The sequence below is a fragment of the Drosophila obscura genome, unplaced genomic scaffold, assembly GCF_018151105.1.
Source record: "Drosophila obscura isolate BZ-5 IFL unplaced genomic scaffold, ASM1815110v1 contig_4, whole genome shotgun sequence".
Classification (NCBI taxonomy): Eukaryota; Metazoa; Arthropoda; class Insecta; order Diptera; family Drosophilidae; genus Drosophila; species Drosophila obscura.
This window is the reverse complement of record NW_024542828.1, coordinates 4614454-4638309: the sequence shown is the minus strand read 5'-3', so window position 1 is coordinate 4638309 and position 23856 is coordinate 4614454. Positions and strand designations below refer to the sequence as shown.

At 43.2% G+C, this 23856-nt stretch overlaps 3 protein-coding genes across 3 annotated transcripts; all 3 read right to left on the bottom strand.

Moving 5' to 3' along the window:
* Positions 1 to 562: 562 nt before the first annotated feature.
* LOC111073830 (RNA polymerase II degradation factor 1) lies at positions 563 to 2317 on the bottom strand. Its single transcript, XM_022366356.2, has 2 exons — positions 2303 to 2317; positions 563 to 1387 (listed from the first exon to the last, which is right to left on the bottom strand). Exons 1-2 carry the CDS (start codon positions 2315 to 2317, stop codon positions 734 to 736), a joined length of 669 nt encoding a protein of 222 aa, XP_022222048.2. The 3' UTR covers positions 563 to 733.
* Positions 2318 to 18327: 16010 nt separating this feature from the next.
* Positions 18328 to 20771, bottom strand: LOC111074211. Its single transcript, XM_041595113.1, has 8 exons — positions 20381 to 20771; positions 20150 to 20319; positions 19935 to 20078; positions 19642 to 19851; positions 19401 to 19577; positions 19046 to 19341; positions 18833 to 18978; positions 18328 to 18770 (listed from the first exon to the last, which is right to left on the bottom strand). The coding sequence occupies exons 1-8, from the start codon at positions 20667 to 20669 to the stop codon at positions 18499 to 18501; spliced, it is 1704 nt and encodes a 567-aa protein (XP_041451047.1). The 5' UTR covers positions 20670 to 20771; the 3' UTR covers positions 18328 to 18498.
* Positions 20772 to 20874: 103 nt separating this feature from the next.
* LOC111074220 (modular serine protease-like) lies at positions 20875 to 22429 on the bottom strand. The gene is made up of 3 exons (XM_041595114.1): positions 22329 to 22429; positions 21179 to 22270; positions 20875 to 21107 (listed from the first exon to the last, which is right to left on the bottom strand). Exons 1-3 carry the CDS (start codon positions 22373 to 22375, stop codon positions 20882 to 20884), a joined length of 1365 nt encoding a protein of 454 aa, XP_041451048.1. The 5' UTR covers positions 22376 to 22429; the 3' UTR covers positions 20875 to 20881.
* Positions 22430 to 23856: the final 1427 nt, after the last annotated feature.

Genomic DNA, 23856 nt, shown 5'->3' with positions numbered 1-23856 from the left:
GGTAGGCGCCATAATACCCGTATGTATATTAGCCGGAGGCTAAGAGCGTTTGTAGCTATTTGGCAGCTGACAGCGGCTTTCAGTGTCAGATTCAGTTTCGGTTTCAGTTTCGGTGGCGCCAAGTTATTTGCACGTTGCTGGCAATTAATTAAATGCCGTTGATGAATTTGCTTTCCGCTTTTGTGGTATACATTCGAGTGTGTCAGCCAGTGTGCTGCCAGTATAAACTACAAAGAGGTAGAGCGGTTACACAGGCTAGACATAAGTAATTGCGAACAAGATACTTGTGCTGAGGAAGGCTGACACCTTGCCTTACATATCACACATTTTGAAATGTAGCTGTCAACTGCTTGACAGCTCTCTGCTCCATTTTCCTTTGAAATTTGACCTTCATAAAATGTGTCCGGAGATGACAGCTCTTTCCCATTCACATATTTTGCCCTAAAATGTACTTTTTGCGATCGATATTAAATGTTTTCCATTCCACTAAATATGCCTCATCAGCCATTATTCAAAATTCGATCGCCTGTTTTGTTTTTCTAATTTATGTATATTTTCAGAGTTGCATAATTTACTTGTAGCGCTTAAAACTGTCGCTTATAAATAATACAGAATATTTTCCACTCATTCACTTTGTTTTTCGCTCAGTTTGTGTGTTGTGTTTAATTAATTTTATGTTTGTTGTTGACTTTGCTTTTGATTAAGTTCTTATCTAAATTAATTAAATTGATTTCTACTTCTTGATGTGGCGCGGAAAGGGCGTCAGTGTGGGCAGGGGTCCGCGTCGTGGTCGCGGGGTGCTCGTTAGGAAGTAGTTTGAGAATCGAGAGGTATAGCCGCCACCACCCCCAATGGAGGTCTGTGTGGGATGTATCGCCGGGGAGGCAATGCGTGCATACTGTGGCTTCAGAGCTGCCTGTTGAGGGGCGACTTTGGCCACATGCTGGGGCCTCGGTACTGCCCGTGGAAAAGCGGGAGCCAGTTTGGCCACAGGTTTTGGCTCACTTACGGCCACTACTTTGGCTACTTCTTGGGGCTTTGATTCCTCCGGCTCGGCCTCATCCTCGAAGGGTGGCAGCAGGTCCAGCGAGAGCAGCTGTATGGCCTGCTTGCCAGAGCTGGGCTTCGATTTATCCTCCTTGTTGAGTGGAGCGGGCTTCTGGTAATACGATTTCTTTGTGGGTTTCGTTATGGCAGCAGTTGGCGGCGGAGGTGCCACTGTAGTTGTGGTCGATGTTGTGGTGCTGGTGCTTGTGGTTGAGCTTGTGGTTGATTCATCCAGCAGTGGCGGCAATAAGTCATTGAATGGCAGATCGATTTTCTGGTCGCTTATTTCCGACACATCCCCAAGGCACACGCCGATCAGCAATGCAGATGCGATTAATAGCTGGAAAATCAGTGCGAAAATTAGTTCAAATTATGCAAAAGCCTTGTGCAGTGATCCAGTTTGGATTTGCTAAAATACTTCTAAGTTATGGACCCATTGTTTGACTTTGGTCACAGCCACTCCAAATAGATTTGTTCCAGTTTGAAAATTTGGCTACAAATTTAACTCTGGAAGTGTGGGCGCTGCAAAAGGCATTTCAAACTGATTCGGTTTCGACCTCCAAAAATGGCAAAAACCTTGCATTGTTTGATGTCTTTTTTCTTTTTGGAAACTGGATAGACATATTTTATGGCCCATTCTAACGGAAGCAAGCTGCCTTTCCCTTTGTGTTGGGGGAAAGGTCATTAGACCCGGATTAACATATCCAATATAATGAAACTAATCGAGCTTGAAATGTATGCAAATTTTTGGTCGTTGAAAAGAAAGAACGAAGTTATCTGTCATCTTATGCTCATGGTTCGCAGATTCACACCTCAGATAATAAAGCAATTTATTTAGCCATAAATATGTCTATGTAAATACAATGGTTGATGTCACCACACACACACATACACACACACACACACGAGTTTATCTTTAATAAATATTTAATAGCTGATTTATTTCAAAATCTATTTTAATTCACCAAGCAAATGATATTAATATGTAAATATTTGATTTTTTCCTGCCCGTCAGAATCAAAAATTGCATAATCTTTTACGTCACGATAAATGATTTTGTGTTTGCTCAAACTGGATATTGTCACTAATTTATACGTATGCAAATTCTTAATTAGAACAAATTTGCTGCATCATTTAAATAAATATCCAGAAAGACCAGAAACCTAACCGAAAACACTTTCATTTATGGCTGCAGCCAATTTAGAACTGTCTAATTAATGCAACAGCATTCCATGCCAACCCATTCGAAACTTACGTATTTTAGAGACATGTCTGCTAGTTATAATATCGTATATATGGATGGGTTTATTCCAGTCCCAACCGCACGGTCTGAAATTTTTGAATGAACTAAAAGCGTCGCTGAGCATGCGCAGCATTTTTATAGTCGCTGAAAAACCATTCCAATTCTCAAAATAATACAAAATAAAATGTGAAATGAGGGTAGAGGGGAACTTACACACACAACCTGGTCGGACAGTGTAAAGTTTAATAACCGGATTAAGCGGCGCTGTCCAGCAACGGGGCATTTTATTTGTATTATTTCGAGAGACGTTTCTTTCAGCTCCCAATCCGAAGATGTGCCAGCCAGAGAGTTGTCTGCTCCGAGTGTCTGGTCAATTAAGTTGCTCCGTCAACATTTTGTATATATCAAGAATGCAGGCATCAGCGTCAGAAAATGGCATAGCTTAGTCTTGAGTTTCAGCATGAAAAACAGCTGATTACCTGAGGCAATTTCGCGCTGAACTCTTGCCACTTGGTTCACGGTCGTCTCTGGTTCTGGTGATAAGATGCGCGGGATGTCACATACTCACAGGTGTTTCATTCCGTTTTTTTTTTGGGTGGGGGGACGAGCGGATGTAATTTTGAACATTTTGTCAGCAGTTTGCATAAATTTGGGTTTAACAAAAAAAAACGTAGCAGCAGGTTTTGTCACTTCCTCATACATACTATACTGGGCGGGTGGGTGTGCACGAGTATAGCCAAAGATTGATTTTATTTCCATGTCTTAATTGATTTAAATGGAATGCAGAGCAGCAGGAGGAAGGAACCTGTATGTATTCTTTTGTATCTATCAAGTGGAACGCCCTCATTTGCATCTAGATTGTGGGTAGGCAGGCACTCATTTAATGGAGTGAAAGCAAATTAGTGCCAATTACTCCAGTTCTCCAGTTCGATACCAGTGCCAGATTGCCATCAAAGCTCAAACTCAAGTCCCAGTCGCTGGGTTTATTACCTCAATTTCAATTTGATACATCTTCAATTTATGCAAATTATATGAGCGTTGATTTTTCTGTGTGTGTGTGTGTAAAGACTTACTGCATAGGCACATAAATTATGAACAGCATTAGGAGCCACACAGCCATGCCAACCGGATTTAATATGTTTTGTATTTTGTTCGGATTTTGTGTGCTTTGAGATTAATTGCTCAGCAGCCCTGTGTCAAGATTCGTGTGGTATTTTTTGATAAGAACTGGCAAATACCTAAATAGTTTTAATTTGTTTGGCTGTGTTGTGTTAGCCAAAGTGTTTGGCTAGTTAAGTGGATACATTTTTCAGTAGATTTCAATCGTCTATTGTAGTGCGCTTAAGCGGTCTTTATTTAGAGATTTAAAGATTCGCTACGCATTCGAAATATAATTAATCAGTTGCTAAATACTTATATGTAGAGGTTTCCCCCATGGGTTCCACGTTAATTATTGTATTGTTTGGTTTATTGAAAATTCACGTACACCCAAATGCATTAACATGGAAATTATTGATGCCAACCCAAAACGGCTGAATGGCTTCAAGTGTTTCACTTACCCACAAATTGCCATTGCGTATCCTTTCTCGTTCTCTCTCTCTCTCTCTCGGTCTCACTCTCTACCTTTTTTTATTTGCTCCTGTGGCATTGTGATTGTTTTCGATTGTGCTATACACACGACTCGATATTCCGACTCCATATCCCCGCTCTACTTCTCCATGGCCTCTTATTTATTTATATGTATTTATTTATATTTATGTGTGGGGGAGTGTGTATGCGATAAGGGAAATGCTGGCTACCAGATGAATGCCGTCTGCAGCAGGAGAAGAAAGAGAAGTATGAACTGTTTTGGGGCCAGTCGCGTACATTCAATTGTCTTTATGTGAGGCCTCTGACCCGAGCATTGTATGAGACTGCTGCTGCCACTGCTGCTGTTCCTGCTGCTGCTGCCCCTGCTGCTGCTGCTACTGTGCTGTGGCATATAAATCGAAAATTTTTGTTGTTTTACGAAGAAGGACGACGCGTGTCAATGCGTGACATAAACAATGTTTATGTATGAATGAAATCGAAACGAAATCGAAACCTCAAACTTTACCACAAAAACAATGAAAATTTCAACAAAATAACAGATGGGTCGATGTGAAGATGTGTGTCTGCGCATCTTCTACAAAAATTGATTTAAATATTTCATAAATTGCGGTTATTTCCAACTGTCATCGGCGGTGAAAGCACCACAAATCATTCCTCACCGACAGCATGTAAATGAAAGCCCTGTCTAAATCAATTCAAGCCTTTGGCATTATGCTGTTGGCATAATTAATGAAACTTTGTGGGAGTTTGAGCAATGAAAGTCCTTTGCCTTGCCTTGGGGGCGCACTTGAGGAAGCGAATTTCAAGGGCATCCACAGTAAATGATCTCAGAGAGTCTTTACCTTTGAGCTGGTATATTTTTAGAGGGAGTAAGCTACTTGTTGTTTCAAGCCGGCACTTCACAAGCAAACAAGTGCTGTGTTGTGTACACTCAGAAAGAGAGAGAGAGAGAGAGAGAAGGAGAGACAGAGATAGAACTTAAAGGAATCCAAACCGGACTTCCTACCTGCTTGGGCCAGAACATGTACTAGCACTTTTGGCCAGCAGCAGCTCGAGGTCGTTTTGCCTGCCAGTCTGTTTTGGCCCCACGGCTCACGGAATCTGCCGGTTGGGCTTTGTCTTGCCTCTGCCTTGCCTTTTGCCTTGGAGTCGATCCCAGTACCGTCTCTTTTACTCTGTGGAGCTGGTGTCCCTGGCTCCCTGACTCCCTGGTTGCCTGCCTGAATGCCGTTTACAACTTCCTGGTCATGCTTCTGGCCTGCCCTGCCCTGGCCTGGCCTTGCCTTTTGGCTTGTCGTTGACTCTTTGTTTTTCGCCTGCTTCTCTTTTGTAGTTGTTGTTGTTGCTGTTGTTGCTGCTGCTGCTGTTGTTCTGTTGGCCTTTATGGTTATCGTCGCTTTCTGGTTGCCTGTTTGTTGTTCTTGGCCGCAAGTTTGTTTTCGGCTGTTGCCAAGTGGAGTGCGCCGTCCATCAGCCTCGCTTCCCCTGTAATTAGCACAAAAAATCATGGGGCGGAGTAGCAAGAGAGAGAGAGAAAGAGGGAATGGAGGATGCACCCCAAAAATGTTTCCAACTTGAAGTTCTCTCGGTCTTGTTCTTGGTTCTGGTTCTGGTACTGGCTCTCTCTCTCTCTGACTTGAGTTCCTGGTCCCGCTGTGCTGTTGCAGTTGCATGATTTGCAGTGCCCCGAAAGTCAAGTCAAACTCAAGGCACTCGCACAGCGCGCACTCGAAAGTCATAAAGTGCAAAAATTGTTACACTCAGGCAGAAATGAATTATGAAAGTTGTTTCCAGTTGCAGTGTGCGGAAAGCGAGAGATGGCTAAGATTCCTTTCTGCCTTATTTGGGTTACCCGTTCTCCCTCTGTCTCTCTCTCACCCTCTGTGCCTTTCCCTTTCGAGCCAAACCCCAGCCCCAGCCCCAGCGAAAGTTCTGTGTTCAGAGGGAAAGTTCTGTTTGCGAGTCGAGTGCATATTATTTAATTCAATTTGAATGGGAAACTTAAAAAATATTGCAAACTTAAGAGCAAACCAACGGATAGTTTTTTGGCGCTGTTGTTGTCTTCTATTTTCATTCAGAAATGCGCACTGGCAAAGTTGGCCAAGTTTTGTTTCGATTCGAACCATCAACGCTCAACGTCTTTGTGGTCCAATGCAGAAATTAATTTGGTTTTAAGTAAATAAGTTACTTTTATTTGGTTTTGATGCTTTGTTGCTTGAGCAAAAGGGTCTTCTTGAGTCAAAGATATTTTTCGGTTAGTACAAATTACATTAGTTTTATTTATTTTCATTGCAGTTAAGTAAAAAATCTAACAAAGAAGACAACTGCCCTTAAGTGTGCGTTAAAATTCTATAAGGACCAAACATTTTGACCTTCTAATTGGTGCTATGACACTAACACTTGCCTAATTGCCCAGATACCTAATTAAAATTCAGTTTCAGACTTCAGTTTGCCTGCATAATCGGAACCGCGCACCAGCCAAGCCAACGAAAAATATATTACGCATTGCGCCTAAAAGCCGACGACACCCAAAAAACTTTTCCCTTACCAAATACAAACACGTTGAGAACTTGACAACTTTTCGGGGATGCAACAACTTTAATTAGAAAGTTTTGTCACACATGCAGGATGGCGGATGGCTGCCATAGGAGGTGTATAGTGGGTGTGTGGATGTGGAATGATGTGTGTCAGACACACACACACACACACACACTACACTCTGAAACATTGTGAATTTTGAAGAGATTTTACCATCCACACTTGCCAGTGAGCGCAGACTCTACCTGACTCTACGACCACACAGAGACAATCCAAACTTTTCAAATCAATTTTAATTACCATAAATATTTTTGAACTTTTCGCTCAGTGCAGACACTAACGTTTTCAACCTGTTTGTCAGTCAGTGCTGCAGTCAGTCTGCCCGTCACTCAGTCGGTCTGTCATTCCCTGCCAAAAAAAGTGAGGTCGCGTACTTCGTCATTCGTCTGTGCCGCACTGGGGAACTAAAGTTTTGTATCTTTGTGTCTCACACAGTACATCTGAGTGTGTGTGTGTGTGTGTGCAATTTGCTTACATAGATATTTGTTTACCCTGCGCACAACATTTTGCGTTTGCAATTCATTCCCACTGTCATGGCAACGGGTCATGCGGGCCAGAAAAGCGAATCGGGGACCAGGGTTAGGGCAGGTTTTGTGAGGGCAGAAACATTTGAAAAATTGGCTCGAATGACAGACAAAAGTGTTGCGATTGCGAGTGAACTTTGTCTACAGCCATAAATGTTAACCTATGTGCGGGTTCAATAGGTTCTTTCAAGAGACACACACTCAGAGTTTTTTTCCTGCACTTCTGCACTCGGAATTTTTGCAATTTTTCGGGATTTTATTTGCAGTCAACTAAGCAAAATCGAAATCAAGCAACGCTTCACCCTTTTGGCATCTAAAAGTTTTACGAACTTCTCAGCCGCTGCTGCTGCACCTGCTGCAAATTCGACCTGTGCCACGTCGAATCACGTAGCCGTAGCCACTCCGATGATTCCCAATACACAAATGAGTTTATAGTTTTCGTTTTCATTATTAAGGGAAGGACAGAGATGAAACGAAAGCACAGATGCCCCATGCCCCATCGACAACAGCTACTTCAACAATGTTGCAAAATTTCATTAAGAAGAGCGCTCAGGGAGTGGCTTTAGGTAAAGGTGGAAAATTGTGTGGATGCTGTGCTGAGCTGTTGAGCGGACTGACTGACTGGCAGGGTTTCTTCTTCCAGACTGGCTTGGACTGGCTGGCTCTGGTGCTTGCAATTAATAGGCAAAATGTGTTACAATATTTTTGATGGCTTCTGTGCGGTCGTTCGCTTTGGCTGTTTTATGGCACGGCTTATGACTCTCAACTTAATACTAGAAGAACGTGCTGAATTTTAATTAGCGTCGTTTTAATGAGTTGTGGTAATTTACTTAGCAGAGAGAAGAGGCGAGACGCAACTTGAGAGCCCATTTAAAGACATGATTAAAGGAGAGCTCTTAAAGAGTTGCCACAAGGAAAAACACAATCAAAGATATCATAAACCAAATAAATTTCTTGTAAATGTCACAACATAATGCCGCTGACCCCAAAAGCAAAAGAAAACCAGAAAAACCCCCAAGCTGAATTACACGCATGAATCATCAGAGTTATCAATCATACTTGAGTGGCAAACAACTGTTGGCCGCCCGCCCACTGGGCCAAAGAAATATGAAACTGTAACCGAGCTGGGGTAAAAACTGTCATCGCTGATAGATATACCAGGCCAGAGCCATTCAGATAGAAGATACATTCCATGCCACACAGCTCTAGATTGCGGTGGGGTTTGTGGGCAGAAGTCGTGTTCACATTAAGTGCTCCATAAGTGGAAATCAACAAATATAATCTAAATAAGTGCTTGTTAAACAAATTTTTTTTTGTGTGCTTCCTTGAGGGTTACGAGTGGAAAACAAAAACGAAAAAAAAATTGTGCATGAAAATGGGAAATTGGGAAATGGTTTTGTGTTGACATTGTATGAATTTGTCTTCTGCCAGGGCTGCTGCTGATGCTGCTGCTGCTGCTGTCAACTATAATGGACTCTCTAACTCTTCGAGCTATAAGGGGGTGTGAGATGTATTGGAAATGAGAGAGCCAAAGGCAAGGGCAAACATCATGCCACCAAATTGAATCAGAAATGCTAATGTGCATATCACGTGAAGCAATCAGCGCTCAACTGGCAAGTAATCAACAATTTGGATTGAAAACGAAACGAAAACGAAAGTGAACGCGAACGCGAGAGGCAAATGAAAATGAAAACCTAAATAAAGTGCTGAAAATGCTGAAACGTGCCAACCACTTAAGAGCCGTGGCGACGAGGCTGACGGGGGGGCTGGACTGGGCTGGCAGACGAGGCCGAAGCAGAGGCAACCAACCAGGCTTTAAATTTAATGCTAACCATCCAGGATGGCAATGGCAATGATGATGAGTTGGCAAAATAAAACAGGAAATGACCGACAACGTGGCCAGAACAGAACACAGCCGAACAGTACAGAACAGAACAGCAGAGGAGGAGCAGTGCACGGCAGAGTGCCTGCCACACAGAAGCGTACCCCAAGCGGATGGATGGACACGCCACACGAATGAGCGAACCGGACGCAGGCAAGTGGCAAAACTTTCATTGCTTTTATTCGCTTATTTAACACAAATTTTTCGGTTATTTTGCAAAGCGTTTTATGTCATTGTGTGAGTGTGAGTGCGTGTGTGTGTGTGTGTGCTTATGTGGGTGAGCATTGAGAATTTGTACAAATTTGCATTGTCATTTTGGCACAATTAGCAGAGAACGCAGGAGAGCCAGCCACAGCCGCCAGTGGCTAGCAGCAGGAGAGCAGCAAATCCATGGCACCCATGTCGTATGAGCAATGTTCATGATATTCATAGAGCAAAACACACACAAAAATATAATGAAGCTGCTGTTCATTTCAGTTAAGAAGAAAAAGGGTTGGGAGACATCCATTAGTTGGGTAAACTACTTTTCTTTTCTGCTTTAATGATTGCCTCTACGTCAATCATTGCGTTCCACAGGAGTGCTGTGGAAATATGAGAAATGCTTTTAATTAATTTGGAATAATATTGGCTTAATCTTTAAATGCATATCCACCTTTAATGAATATTAGCATCGTGCGTATCCTGGACCAAATAATTAAATAGGTTAATGGTCGACTAATGGAGCGGGTTAAATGAAGAGGCATGTGGAGAGGCACCGCCATGACGTGCCTGGTACATGCCTGATTTATCTGCGCGGCTGCTAACAAATAATGGATATTTATAGTCCTCGAATGAAATGCCCCTTTGTGCTTTTGTGTGCGGCGGCAACAATCATAAATAATCTCATTTCGAAACATCATTTTGGCTGACCGCGAAAGGGTAGGTAGACACATAACATTCAACAAACAAATACAAAAAGAAGAAGTAAATCAGTTAGTCAGAGAACGGGGGTCGATGGTCGGTACTGATGGGGTGATGGGTAAAGTGTTGGCAAACGATTGCAATTTATACCCGAAATTCGACAATTTATTTCAACGAAAATTGATTTTGCCCGCTGCCATAGTTCACGATGAGTGGCAGACATGGGGAAAGGAAGGGTTCTCGTACCAGCGTTTCAGGTTCAATTGCACATTTTCGATGCCGCACACGTAAAGCGCTCTAACAATTCAATCAGTTAGCGTTGGCAAGAAGAAAAAAATCGTTAGCCATAGAAATTGATAATATTTGAATGCAGCCAGCAGGCAGCAGGCAGCCGGCAGCACATTGAGAAAAAAATAAAGAAATACCGGGGCAAAAATTTCCACTGCAATGGCCAGCGACAAAATGATGGTCAGACAGAAATAAAATCAAGACAGCAAATGGACGGAGAAGGAGGATGGGGAACTTCTCCAAAAGTATCCGAAAAGTGCAATGGCACGACTTCAACACAAGTCAAGCTGAAAATTTCTGTTGAGAAAACTTCCATTTTCGTTGGTTTATTTTCTATTTGTCGGTTACCTGGCTGAGCAAAGTTTTTCCCCGTCAGTTGGCAAAAAGTTTTAAATTTGAATTTGAACATGAATTTCTCATGTAATCAACGCCGTAGCGAAAGAAAATGTAACAACTTGCCCACACGAGCAGAGCACTTCATTAATGTGGAAAATGGTTCCCTGCCCCTGTTCCCAGCCGCTGCCAACGGGAAATGGAAAATGGCCAACGCGAATGGCCAGAGATGGAGTACAGTAAAAATCTCTCCAAGGATTGTTAATAAGCGAAGGTGCAGTGCAAGGTGGATGGAAACGGAAATGGAGTGGAGTGGAGTGAAATGAAGTGGAGTGTAGTGGAGTGCTGGTTGTCCTCGGAATGCACGTATTGGTCGTGATTTGTGGACGTTTTGTGGTTCGTTAGAAGAGCAAGTGGTGGCGATTGAAAGTTCAATATGCCAAACCGTCAGACGAACTGTGTCTGTTGACTCAAAAATCACTAGCATATTTCTGGTAAATTGCATGCCATGTAAGGACAATGCACAATGGAGAATCCTAATTGCCATGTGGATGGAAGAGAGATAAAAATCGCATTGGTTTGAAGTATCTCTACCCAACAAGCAATGTTCTGTTCTGCATATGTAAGTGTTAAATGAGAGTGAAACATTCTCTACTCACTTTCATGCCTTTGTTGTACAAAAGAACAAAAAAAAAAGACAGGGCGACAATCATCCAAGACACATGAGACTCTGGGCAAACAAGGGCTCCAATTGCTCAAAACTATGCAATTTCCATGCAATTTTTATTCAAATTCCGAAACAAAACGTCAAAACAAAAACAAAACAAAGGCAAGTTTTAAGCTTTTTTATCGTTTTGTGTTGGGCCATTTGAAAACGGAAACCTTTGTCATTATGTACCTACAACAGAAATGTCAAAAGCAAAAACCAAAAAAAAAAAAGAACACCAAAAAGGGGAAAGGGGTAGGCATAGTCCTGTGCAGGGGAATGTTTTATATTTTTGCAACAAAACTCACTAATTTTCTTTTATGTGGAGACAGAAGAGACGGCGGGCAGGCAACACGAGAGCGGCCTGGTAGGCAGGCGGCAGGCGGCAGGCAGTGGCAGTCGCTCGCATTCGCAAAAAAGGGAAGAAAAATGCTAAAAGCGAAATGGCAAAACACTGTCATTTCGGTGTGTGGGTGAGAGTGCGCGTGTGTGTGTGTGTCGTGGGTGTGGGTGTGGGTGTGTAGTCTAGTGGAAAAGAAAAAGATGGCTGCAGTGTGACACAAAATCAGTGAAAAGAGAGAAACAGAACAGCAAAAGAACAGGGAACAAATGGCAAACGGGAAACGGGAAACACAAACAAATGTCACTCAACAATTTTTATGAGTCTGACAAAAGTGAATTATACGAATGGACCCGGGGACACACCGCCGCCTCTTTTTCTAACGCAATTTATCTATGTTAAGCGACAACGGCGACCGGAGTCGCATAACCAGAGTCCGCTCCGCTGCCGTAGTAGTCCCAATCCTTTTTTTCCAACCAATTCCCCTTTTGGAAAAGTGTTGAATATTTGCTGCAGTTTGTCGCCATGGTTTGCTTTTAATTCTTTTTGTTTTTTTTTTTGTTTGCTTGTTTGTTTTTTTTGTTGGTGTGTTTGAAGACAGCAGAGCAAATGAATTACACTACACAACTCCTTGGACACAGATACGAAAAGCTTTGACTCATAATTTTCACTGGTTGTGTGGGGGCAGCACCACCTTGCCACCGACTGACCGACCCTTGCGTATGTGGGTTGACTTTTATATTTATGTTTTTAATTTCCTTTTGTTTGGATTGTGTTTTTCAGTTTTCTTCCTTTTTGCCCTTTGGCCCCTTTACGGAGTCATGCATATTGCCCTGGCCAATTTCTTGGAGAGCTTTGTCAATGTCCTAGAATTTCGGGTTGGTTGTCATTTTATGGTTTATTGGCTGAGATTCATTTTATTTTTGTATGTTTTTTGATGGAGTTTTTTTCTGTGAAGACCTTGTAGGGAAATATGTTGTATTGGCTCGGGGAATGGTTCAGCTTTTTTCTCAGCAGTTTTTGGATTCCTGAAATTTTATCCATACATCATTCAGCATTGCACTATCTCGGATTTAATTAAAATTCACTAAATTATTTTTAAACGCATAAATGAATCGCTATTATTATCTTTAATTTATATCTGAAATTCATCATTCGACTATATTTTTTTAGATTTGTTTGGACATCCGCTGAGTTGCATGGTTATTAATTTTTTATATTTTTTGCTGCAAAAAAAGGCCTCATGCCGTTTAATGGCCTTCAATGTCAATGGCCATCGAAAGGCAAGTGAGCGTAAGCAATGACAGCTAAAGCGATAAAAATAAATGCAAATGCAGATCGAGATGGAGATGAAAAGGAGACACAAAAAAGGGCACTCGAACTGTGACAAATGACAGCCGATGGCAAATTAAAGCAGCTAACAATATAAGCTATGCCATCAAACTATATTGAAATAGTTGACAGTTGCAAAAGCGTTTAATTGAAAACAAAAATCGAACCGGCAAAAAACTGTTTCGACCATTATGCAGCATGCGTGTGGATAAATTTCCATTCGGAAACTCATCAGGGCGATGAAAACGAAAATAAGCAAAAACATATACATTTTGGGCGAGTGTTTGCATTGCGTTGTTTGGTTTTTGATAAAAACAAATATAAAATATTAATAAAGGCGAGCGCTCTGACATATGGCAGCCACGTGCTTACCATATATCTTGATGCACACACAATTTTTTTTGTGGTATCCGATGAGTAGCAGCAGACTTGCTCGAGCACTAATGTGTCGGTGGCATATTCGGTGCGTGGAAAACCTTTTAAGAGGCGCCCATTAAACTTGTCTCGGCTATGAAACAAAATGGCGCTAAGGATACCCCCACACACACACAAACACACACACACCCACACCAATACAATGGCACAGGGCACTCGTACATACATATACATATACAGGAAGAGCGAGAGAGCCAGCGGGTTATTGCTAATCAACTCACGTTTTCGCTGCTCGTTTGAAAATGTATTTTGTGACGCCATTTTGAACTGAAGTCGAGTCGAAGAACGTCTGCCGGCGCCGCCTTATCACCGGGGGCTTATCAAATTCATCGTTATCCCACAGTTAAAGGTGGGTGGCATAAGGGTCTCGGTCTCCTCGGGGCGCCGTCCAAGGAGACACACTATTACGTTTCTCTTTTAATAGTTGGGCGTCGCTGTCAGTCGCTGATTAAAATGAAGTTGACTTCAAGTACATCCGTCAGTTGCTCAGTCAAGTCACGCATTGAATTGTCTTTCGTTTCGGGCGGTGGGGTTTCCCTTTTTTCTTTGCTTTTTTTTTTTGGCTATTCATTTATAAGCTTTGTCTTTATATAAAATGGGTGGTGGCCCGGCCCAGAGCAGATCCATTTGCATTCAATGCTATCTGTCAGCGGCATGCGAACTCATTTGATTTACTTTTTGCTCTTAAAGAAATCAAACTTAGGGATTCAAGGCTTCAAGGGAGGTGAAGTTTATTACTGCTGCACTGACTCGGAAGGTTCTTTCCCGCTTTTGTTTTACAACGCACAAAGAAACGCCGCAGGATATGTCTGAGCTACTGTGGAATGCATCGTCTTTTTCACTGGGGGGGAATATATAATTTTTCTTATATTAATGAGTCCCACTGTGGTATGCAGCTCATTTGGCAAATAAATATGTAGAATGTTTTGCTGGCATTTCATCTATTTTTGTTTTTTTTGTTTATTCTCTTTCGCTGACACAATACTTGTACCGCCACCCGTTGGACTTTTCTTTCCTTTGTCGCATAATCGCTGCTGTGCGGATCTCATAAGAAATACGAATATGACGTCTGAGCTGTCAGGGGAGTTTATTATCTAGACATCGCCGGAGAAAGCCAAGGCTCAACCGAACAGAACAACTGTCAGAGACAGACATAGCCGCATATTCCCTCTGTTGACTGTAGGACTCTACAATCGAAGGACACTACCCCAAACTTTGCATATACTCGTACTCGTCTTTCTTCTGTGTGTATATTTTACTTAATTCAGAATTTGTGTGGTTGTGGTGTGCCTGAGCTGTCCACCTTTTTCATGTCGTGACGGCACCACACAAAAGGAGGTTGAAATGCCACAATTACAATTTAAGAATGCCAGGTTGCAAATAATTTCATCTGGTCACGTGTCATAAATACAGTTTGCAATCCACCCACCCAACAATTGGTTTTGCCAGCCAGCACGTAGTGGTAGTTTTTGGGTGCAGGAGGTACACAACGTAGTAGGTGGAATCTAATTTTCCGCAGATTTCCTAGGGATTTTTTGTTGTTGTTGTGCAGCCCAGCCAAGTAGTGCCATCCAGCCAGGAGTGCATCGTTCCCGTTTTACCGTTCGAGGCGGCTGTGGCTTAGTTATCCTTGTCGCTTGGCTGGACAACGGTTTGGCCCCATTGCTATCTCGCCCGAATCTAATTTGCATGCATTGAACCCACCACTCTTCCTCGCAGTTTAAGTTGTCCCCCCAAAGAATTGGCCCGAACAGGGGGGGAACTCTGGACTGGATTGGGTCGTTGGGATGCTGCCCTGTGTGTGCCCTGTCTTCGATGCATTAACCTACAAAAAGTAACTACTCGTACAGCAGTTGTGGCAACTGCAGCAGTTGCAGCCATAAAATTGACTCTCTCTCCCTGGCAGATTTAAGTGTCCGGCGGTTTGACAGATTGAGCCAGTTTTGGGGTGCATCGAATGGATATCAAATTGGATGCGATTGGCCGTAGATTGGTTAAGGAAAATTGCTGCGGTTCGGGCTGGCTGTTTTGTCCGGTCTTTGGGCGAGAGTGCGCCCAGAGCATTCCCAGTGTAATTGTCTTAATCCATTTATTACATGCTAAATATTATTGCTTCATTTTAAACGTTTTCGTGGTGGCATTTATCATTGCCACTGGCTCCGCTGGCGCTCTCCTGGCGCTCTTCTACTCACGCTCTTAGTCAGCCATAAATCTTGCCAGCCGGCATTGTCCTGCCGCTCCTGCTACTGCTGCAACGCAGCCTTTGAAATGCCAGTTCAACTTGCCCCATAAGTGGCTTAAATGTTGAATTTCAAATACAATGCGAGCGGACCAGAGAGAGAGAGAGTGGCTGTCCCAGTGGGCGCCTTAGAGTGGGATGGGGAGGGAGAAAAAAAAGAAAAACTAAAACAGGACACATGGCCGCACCGGATGGGGGCAGAACGGAGCTGTTCGCATTGTGCCGAGTGCCAAGTTATGTGCCTGTGCCTGTGCCTGGCCCACTCTCACATCGCCATTGCCGTGTGCCATGAATGTCCTTATAAATTGTCTGCAATGTTAAATGTTGCATGTGTCTCTCTGCCTGGGCCAAGCCTCCTCTTTCACCCACACTCTTTCCACTCCTCGTATTACCATCATTCTGGTTTATTCGTGTGTGTGTGTGTGTGTGGGTTGGTTCGGTTCGGTTCGGTTTCGTTTGCCTTTGACTTTGGCTGCAGTTTTGCCTGCAGCTCAGGAATTTATGGGTCTGCCTCTTCGCTTGCAGGTTCTGTCTCTGTGTCTGGCATTGGGGCGGTGTGGTGTGTGTGTGTGTGTGTGTGTGTGTATGAGTATGTGCCACTAATCAGCACACGTTTTAGTTGCCAGCCCGTTTGCAGGAAGTGGAAGTTGAAATTGTTAAAAGCAATAAAGCTAATAAGTGATGTGGCAAATGTGTGGCCTCGCTTTTGGTTACGTGTGTGTGCAGGCGAGTTTGAAGTGTCTGTCTGTGTGGCGCGCTCATGGGGGATGGTCACACTGTTTCCGTCCTTAGTGATGCAATCGTGAGTGTGGCATGCCTCACACCCAGTTTTTCAGAACGTTTCCACAGCCAGCGGCACGGGAAATCAGCAATTAGTGGCAGACAAAACGCCCCAAGCATAAGCAATGGCACAGGCCCAGCACCCGCACCAGCACCATGCCCAGGATACAGGTCCAGGCATCGACACATATATGTTTAAATGCATATGTGTGTGTGTGTGTGTGTGTGTGGGTGTAGGAGATGGCACGCATTTCCGTCACCGCCAACTGCTTCCGGCGTCTCTCAGTGCACTTTGACTTGGCCACTGGCAAGCCTGTGCCCGTCACCCTCTGTTTCTCCCTCACTGCTGTTTGCCAGACCTTTGTTCGACTTTCTACCGTGCCGTCCCGTCCCGTCCCGTCCTGGGTTCGTGTAATTTTATGACTAATTAGTCAGCTAGTACGTCAAGTTGGTAACTACAGCAAGGCAGCAGCCTGTGACAAGGCAGCAAGCAACCAGCAACAGCAACAGCCACTAGCCACTGACGACTCCGTTTAGCTTAAGTCTATTACAGTTCTGGGGCGTTGATCGTGGGCGTGGCCATTTATTTGCCTTGCTGCGCTTTTAATTGCTTGCAAGCAATTTCTTTAGCCTTTTTATGGCATGCAACAGCAGCAGCAGCAACAACAACAGCAACAGCAGCCGCAATGGCAGTTGCAACAAGAGCAACAGCCTCCGGTGTGTCTACAAAGTTGAGTTGCAATTTTAGTTGGCTCCGCGCCTTCTGCTGTCGAGGTTGTTGCTGCTGTTGTTGCTGTTGCTGCTGCTGCTGCTGCTGCTGTTGCTGCTACTGCTGTTGTTTCTCTTTGTTGCCTGCCTTCTGCATTCTTTGTTCTTATTTGGCTTTGTGTAATTTTGCCTCATAAAACACACAAAGCACAATGCAGCAGACATTCCCCGATGCTGGAACCATGCCACCCAATGATGGGGATCTGAACATTTTGCGGTTGCCTTAAAGCTCTTTTTAAAGTGGATAATGAGGCACCTGGGGCCGGCGGAGAGTAATGTCATGGCAAATATACACAAGATAGAGAATAATTTCCAACTACTTAGCAATCAGTAGCGCAATCTTGAGAGCTTCACCATTCCAATTAATCACAGCCGAGGAGGCGGTGAAAAATATTGCTAAATTAACAGCTGACAAAAAGGTCGACAAATGATTTCCGCTGCTGAATTCTTCACTTCCGTTGCATGTAGCACAGGCAGCATCATTTGTAGCATGTACATCACCTCAGTCACGGGGCGCCAAAAGTCAAAGCGGAAAGTTTTTGGGCGTGCCGGATTTAAAAATCCACTTGAAACACCCGAAGCCCGAAGCAAGTCAGAGACGCGAGAGAAAAAATTTAAATGACAAGCAACTAATGGGAATTGCCAACAATTTTCAAAGGCAAAGGCAAAGGAGGTGCTGCCAGGTGCTGCCAGGTGGTGCAAAACTTTGCCACCTTTTGGCCAAAACCTTTGCATCGAAAATCAGCTAACAACACAACAAATGGCTTCATTTATTTGCGTCTTTTGTGTGCGATGCTGCTGCTACTGCTGCTGCTCGGCTCGGCTCGGCTCGGAACTTCCTGCTGCCGCCAGGTGGCAAGACACCAGGAAAAACTAAGGAAGCGACACAGCCAGATAGGAAGAGTCTGATTCACGCTTAGATCCAGCATTTTACCCCTCGCCATCTGAAATCCGAAATTGTGTGCAAAGTTTACACTGAAAAGGTAGCCGCCTCCAACAGCAGCAGCAGCAGCAGCACGGAATCAAGTGTAGAAGTTGGAGTCGGAGTCGGAGACGGAAAAGAAGCAGCATCAACTATTTATATATAAGAACCAGTGCTGGCAGAGCAGTCTGTACTCTGCTCTGCTGTTCTGCAGCTGCACTTTGCCGTGATTGAATGGCCAACACCAGCAGCCGTTAATGTGTTTGAGGTTTCTCATTGAGATAAAGTTTTGTTGGCCTGCCGGAAATACAAGAGCAAAGTCCCACTTTAAAGTTTTTTTCCGGGCACAAACTTGTGCCACTACACAGGGGAAGGATAAATGATTAAGCTTGTATTGTATTATAAAAGATTACACACGGAATGCATATATTTCCCTGTCACATTTACAGACTCTACAGTTATTTCTATGTAATTTAGCTGTGACTTATTTTGTGTTATCCATATCCATCTTGGGCAGTAGCCCGAAGCGGGAACTCTAGACCGTGAGGACATTTAGCGTCCTTTCTGCAATTTATACGTACAAGTTGTCTTCGGACGTTTCCCGACCCGACTTTAAGCCTGACCTTCTTGTTGTCAGCCTCTTGATATGTAATTCCTCTGAATTGACCTTTATGCATATATCGATGAACAGGCACAGATCCAGATTCTTCATACGTTTGGCCAACTCAAAGGCCTCGGCGAGTACATCCTTCTGATGTTCGACTTTCTCCACAATGGCGTGCGCCTTGCAGATGACAATCAGACTCAAGAAGCTCCACACAATGCTGTTGCATCTGGTGGCCTCTGTTGAATGGGCGGGAATTGGCATTGGAATTTATATCTATCTCTAGTTCTGCCTGACTTACCCTCCATTGCCTTGCGCGCCAGTGAAACGGCCATATTAAATGAATTATTGTTCAAATGGGCTTGGGCCAACTCATGCAGCAGATAAGCACGTTCTATGGGGTACTTGGCGAATCTCATGCGACTCTCATAGCGTGCAGATAGTTTCCTAGCAAAGCAATTAAATTCAAACTAAAATTAAATTATATACAAAACATTGGAATTGAAATACGCACTTAAACATCTCTGTCTTGGGATCCTTCAGGTCAGTCCTTGGTACGTACATCAATTTTCGTTGCTTCTCCTTTTCTTTGAGTGCCATGCTCGATTCTTGGGGCAGTCCAAAGAGTGTCAATAGACGTTGTTTGCCCTGCAAGACGGTCATATCGCTGGGAATTTTGTATTCATTAATGCGGGCCAAACCCAAGTAGTTGTAGACCTCATTAATGAATTCAAATTTCCATGGCATTGTGCGATGCGTCTTAACGGTAACATAATCGCCCATTACTTCCTCAATAAATGTTGTTAGTTTCTGTGGATAGGAAAATATTAAAAAGGGATTAATAGCCCAAAAAGCCCACAAATACTCACATCCAAAGAACCAACTCGTATCAACTGACGTATGCTACGCAATATCTTGAACATATTTCTCCTAGTCTGATACTGAATTCTATACAGATTTTCCTCCTTTTGTTTATTATACAGCTCTTCGTTGGGATATCGTTGTGAAAACTTGGCGTACATGGGACACCGTGCCTGAAGCATTTTCTAAATTAAAAAAAAAAAACAATTTTTAGTTAAATTTTTTGGAGCAAAATGTTAAACGTCGAACCGTCAAAGTGCGCGCTGAAGCATAATGTGAATCCATTAGACCCTTCAAATAGGGTGTCGATTTTTTTGCCTGCTGCGGCAGAACATTGGGATTGCCACGCAGTTTCTTTAGATATGCCATATCCACCCAGCACTTATCCAGATACGTCTGATTGTAGATATTGAAGCAACGCTTGCGTCTGGCTTGTTCCAGTGGAGAGACAAAAACTTCCTAGATTTGAGACACCCGCAAAAACATTCGAGATATTTTTCACACTCGTATACATATTTTTTTAAATGCTTTAATTAACTTACCGGAATTTCCAATATGCTAACAACATCGCAATCATCCTTGACTGGCTTTGGCTGGCTGGCCCGATGTCTCTGCATGCGACTGATCAGACGCTGTATTGCCGGTGAAGTCTCATCCCTCAACATGTCCCTAAAGTTCTCATCGACCTAAAAAAGATATGAGAATTGCAATGAGGCTATGAGGGGATCACAAATTAATAGTTTAGAGAGCTACATACCACATCCAAGCGATTGATGCTGGGCTTGGCCTGGGCGCCACTGAATAGCCCCAAACTACTGTGAAGATTAATTTTGGCATCCTCGAAGCGATTTGACTCGTACAGTGCATCTGAGATCTCAAGGCTTACGCTTGGATTGATAATGGGTGGAACCGACCATGCCAGAATTGCTGTAGGTACACAAACAAATCGAAGTAAAAGTGATTCAACATCAACGATCATCGTTCATACCTTCTGCCTGGGTACAGTCTTGCAGAGCTTCGGGTGCCATGCCCTTCATCCTTTTGACCCTACTGCGTCGCATCAGCGCATTCGGATTGTACGCATTGATGTTCAAGGCATTATTCAAATACTGAATGCTGTTCGAGTAGCGCTGTTGGCGACTAAAGTACAGTCCCCAGTCCGAGTAGATGCCTCCGAGCTGCTCTTGGGACCAAGCAATCACCTCCCATGGCCTCAGGTGCGGTACAATTCCGGCTGACGGTGCTCGTGACTCAGAAACTATCGATTGCGTACCCATTATTAATTGTTTAATTAATTGCAAATACCCGTAGTGGTAGAAAAATCACAATAAAAAAAGCGAAACTAATACAAAAAGTGTAAGTACAAAAGAACAATGTAAAAAAATCAATGCAATTTGTGTGTGTGTCTACGGTTTTGATAGAAAAGTCGGAGAACTATGAATAGGGATTTTTAAACCGGTAATAAATAATAAATAAAAAATGTTTGCTGTTAGTTAAGTCCACCTTTTCGGTTTCCTTTTGTTTTTTTTTTTTGATTTAAAAACTCTTCGGCAATACACTTATAAAATATAGTTTGATTATCTGCAGTGGTAATAGAAATGATCCAATTCGGATGACGTTTCTGTGGCACATTAGGTAGTGGAGGAAGGCAAATGGGTCGCAGTGATGCCGAAAGTATGAAGGGATTAACCAAAAGTAGACGCGTTTGTATTTGGCTGCAAATGTATTTGATTAATGTTAATGATTCAAGTATATTTTTATAGATTAATGGCATATATGTACATACCTTTTTGAAATTAGGGCCACGTTGTGCAGCGCATAGGGATGTTCCTCATTTTTCCTAAAGCTGGTTTTCTGATCTCCCTCGGCAATGGCATAGTGCATCACATCCTCCCCATCGATCCAGTATTTGTCAACGATAACCATCCATGGACTGATGATTGTGCCAAAGCATTGGAAAGTATAGTTCGACAGTGTTATGTCACTTTTAAATATGCTAACCAGCCATGGATCACTCTTAACGGTTGGTAGTATTTTGCCGCATTCTGGAACGCACTTTAATTGATGATTTTTATTCATTTGTTTTTTCCAGAACGGGATTTCAGACGTGCCATTCCTCTGGCATGAGCGGATTTCTGAAGTTATAGCATTATTCCGCGGTTTGTAGCTGGGAGCACAGGTTACAGTGGCCTCGGTGCCAATGAATAGCTTGGTGTCCTGGCTCTTGCAGCTCTTGATCTTACCCTTGTAGCTGCAGACGGCCCGAATGGAGAGATCTGTGTGGAATGACTTATCACTGCAGGTGCGAACGCACTCGGGCCAGGGTCCCTGCCAAGTACCATTTAAACAGTGGTTCAGATCGTTGCCATTTAACTGTCTATTTTCGTCGCAGCTCAATCGCACCACAACCGAATCGGCTATCGCAGAGCCCGACGTGTAGGGCAGCACATTGAAGAGAGTTTTCACTTGCACATGCTTGATGCTTCTTGGAATAACGCAGCCATTCGCTGACGTAGGTTCACTGTCTTTGGAGGGAGTTCTGATCCGTGGATAAACGAGCACTGTCGGTGTGGTGCGGCTTGTGGCATTCCTTTTCGAAGTGTGACTCTGCCACAATTCGCTTTTGGGCATTCCACGCATTTCAAAGCATATGGATGGCACTTCATCGGTGCCGTCCCAGCAATCGGTCTCATGATCACAGGCCTTCGCCTTGGCCAGACAGCCACCATAGGCGCAACGAAATGTGTCGCTGGGGCACTTGGAAGCAATGCAACTTTCATTGGATTCATCACTTCCATTCGGGCAATCGCTGATGCCGTCGCAGAAAAACTTCTTCTCCAGACACTCATCCGTTTGAGGGCATCGACTATGATTGTCTCTGGAAGCACACACAATTAATTAGGAACTCTTATGGTAATCAATACACCTTTCTTTACGGGCATGTCGACGTGATAACAGTCTCCATGGGCTCTGGCTCTGCCATTTGCTCTTTGTAGCAAAGTAGTGGTTGCTCATCCGTCTTATCCCAGCAGTCAGGGGTGCCATCACACAGCTGCCGCTCCTTAAAGCAGGCCCCATACGAGCACTTATGCTCTGCGCAGCTTGCATTGTGGCATTCGGCAAAGGTTTCATCACTGCCATCAGGACAGTCTATTCGGGCATCGCATCTCTGGCTAAACGCAATGAAATCTTGTCCATTTTTACATCTCCAGTTTGCTTGTAGACCAACTTTAAATGAAATAAATATTTGGTTATGCAATTATTTTCTTTAAACTTTTTTACGCACCGAAATAAACACAAAGAATTGATACTAAAAATTCACGCCGAAACATTTTGTAAGATTTCGCTGCGAGCTGCTCTGCTCAACGATGCCAAGAAGAATGAAATACGAATGGATCGTATGGAATGGTTTTTATTTACGAAATCTACACGCAAAGAGAGCGCGAGAGTAGTACAGAGAGTCATCTCCGTTCTCTTTTTGTTGATTGCTGATTGATTTGTATGCATATGCGGTATGACTATGCTCTCCGGTTTCTTTTTGTCAATTGCTGATTTATTTGTATTTTCTTATGATTCATGACAGAAATTGCACATCAAAGATTTTAATAATGGATAAGTAAACAATTCTTGGAAAGATACGAAAGTGTATTTACTTGTTCTCTTGGGATTTAAATAAATTTCAGAGCGTGCAAATAAACAAAACCAAAACAAAATTCTGCGACAGCTTTTAACCCACTGAGTGCTTTTTAAATGCAAAAAAAATATATATATAGCGAGAAGGAACGTTGGGAGTCGTTTCTGTGGACTCTACAGTATAAACAGTCAGTATATAAATATGTGAGATTATGATATATATAGAATTCTAAAATATTTTACATTTTTTTGCTACATCTGTCATACATTTTCTTAAATGTATATTATACATCCACAATGTAGATTATTCATCTGCAATGTAGATTCTACATCTTCTCCGCAAAGGTCGTGTATTGCCCAGAGCAGAGTGTGTGCGAGCGAGAAAGAGAATGAGTAGCATCTGCTGCTCTGAGGGGCATGGGGTAAGCAACTGAAAATAAATTTCTTCATTCTGGCTATAATTATGATCCGATCTGATTAAGATTAGGGAATCTGGTAGATATGGTTATTCTCTACGATACTGCGTAGATTTTCGACTTTTAAGGGGGCGGATATCACATGAGCCTGGAAACAAAATTTGGTTGTTCTAGCTCTTATAGTCTCTGAGAACAAGGCGGCCATCGGGACGGACGGACGGACAGACATGGCTATATCTTCCTTCTCTGCGTTTACACACATTCACTTTTACCACAAATACAATACACCCCTTAACTCTTCGAGTACGGGTATAAAAGTGTAGTTAATCAGAATGAAATATTAGCTGAAAGAGTCATTTACAGCCAGAGGCAAATGGTTACTTTGCCCCCCGCTCCAACACAGCAGAAAAAGTCC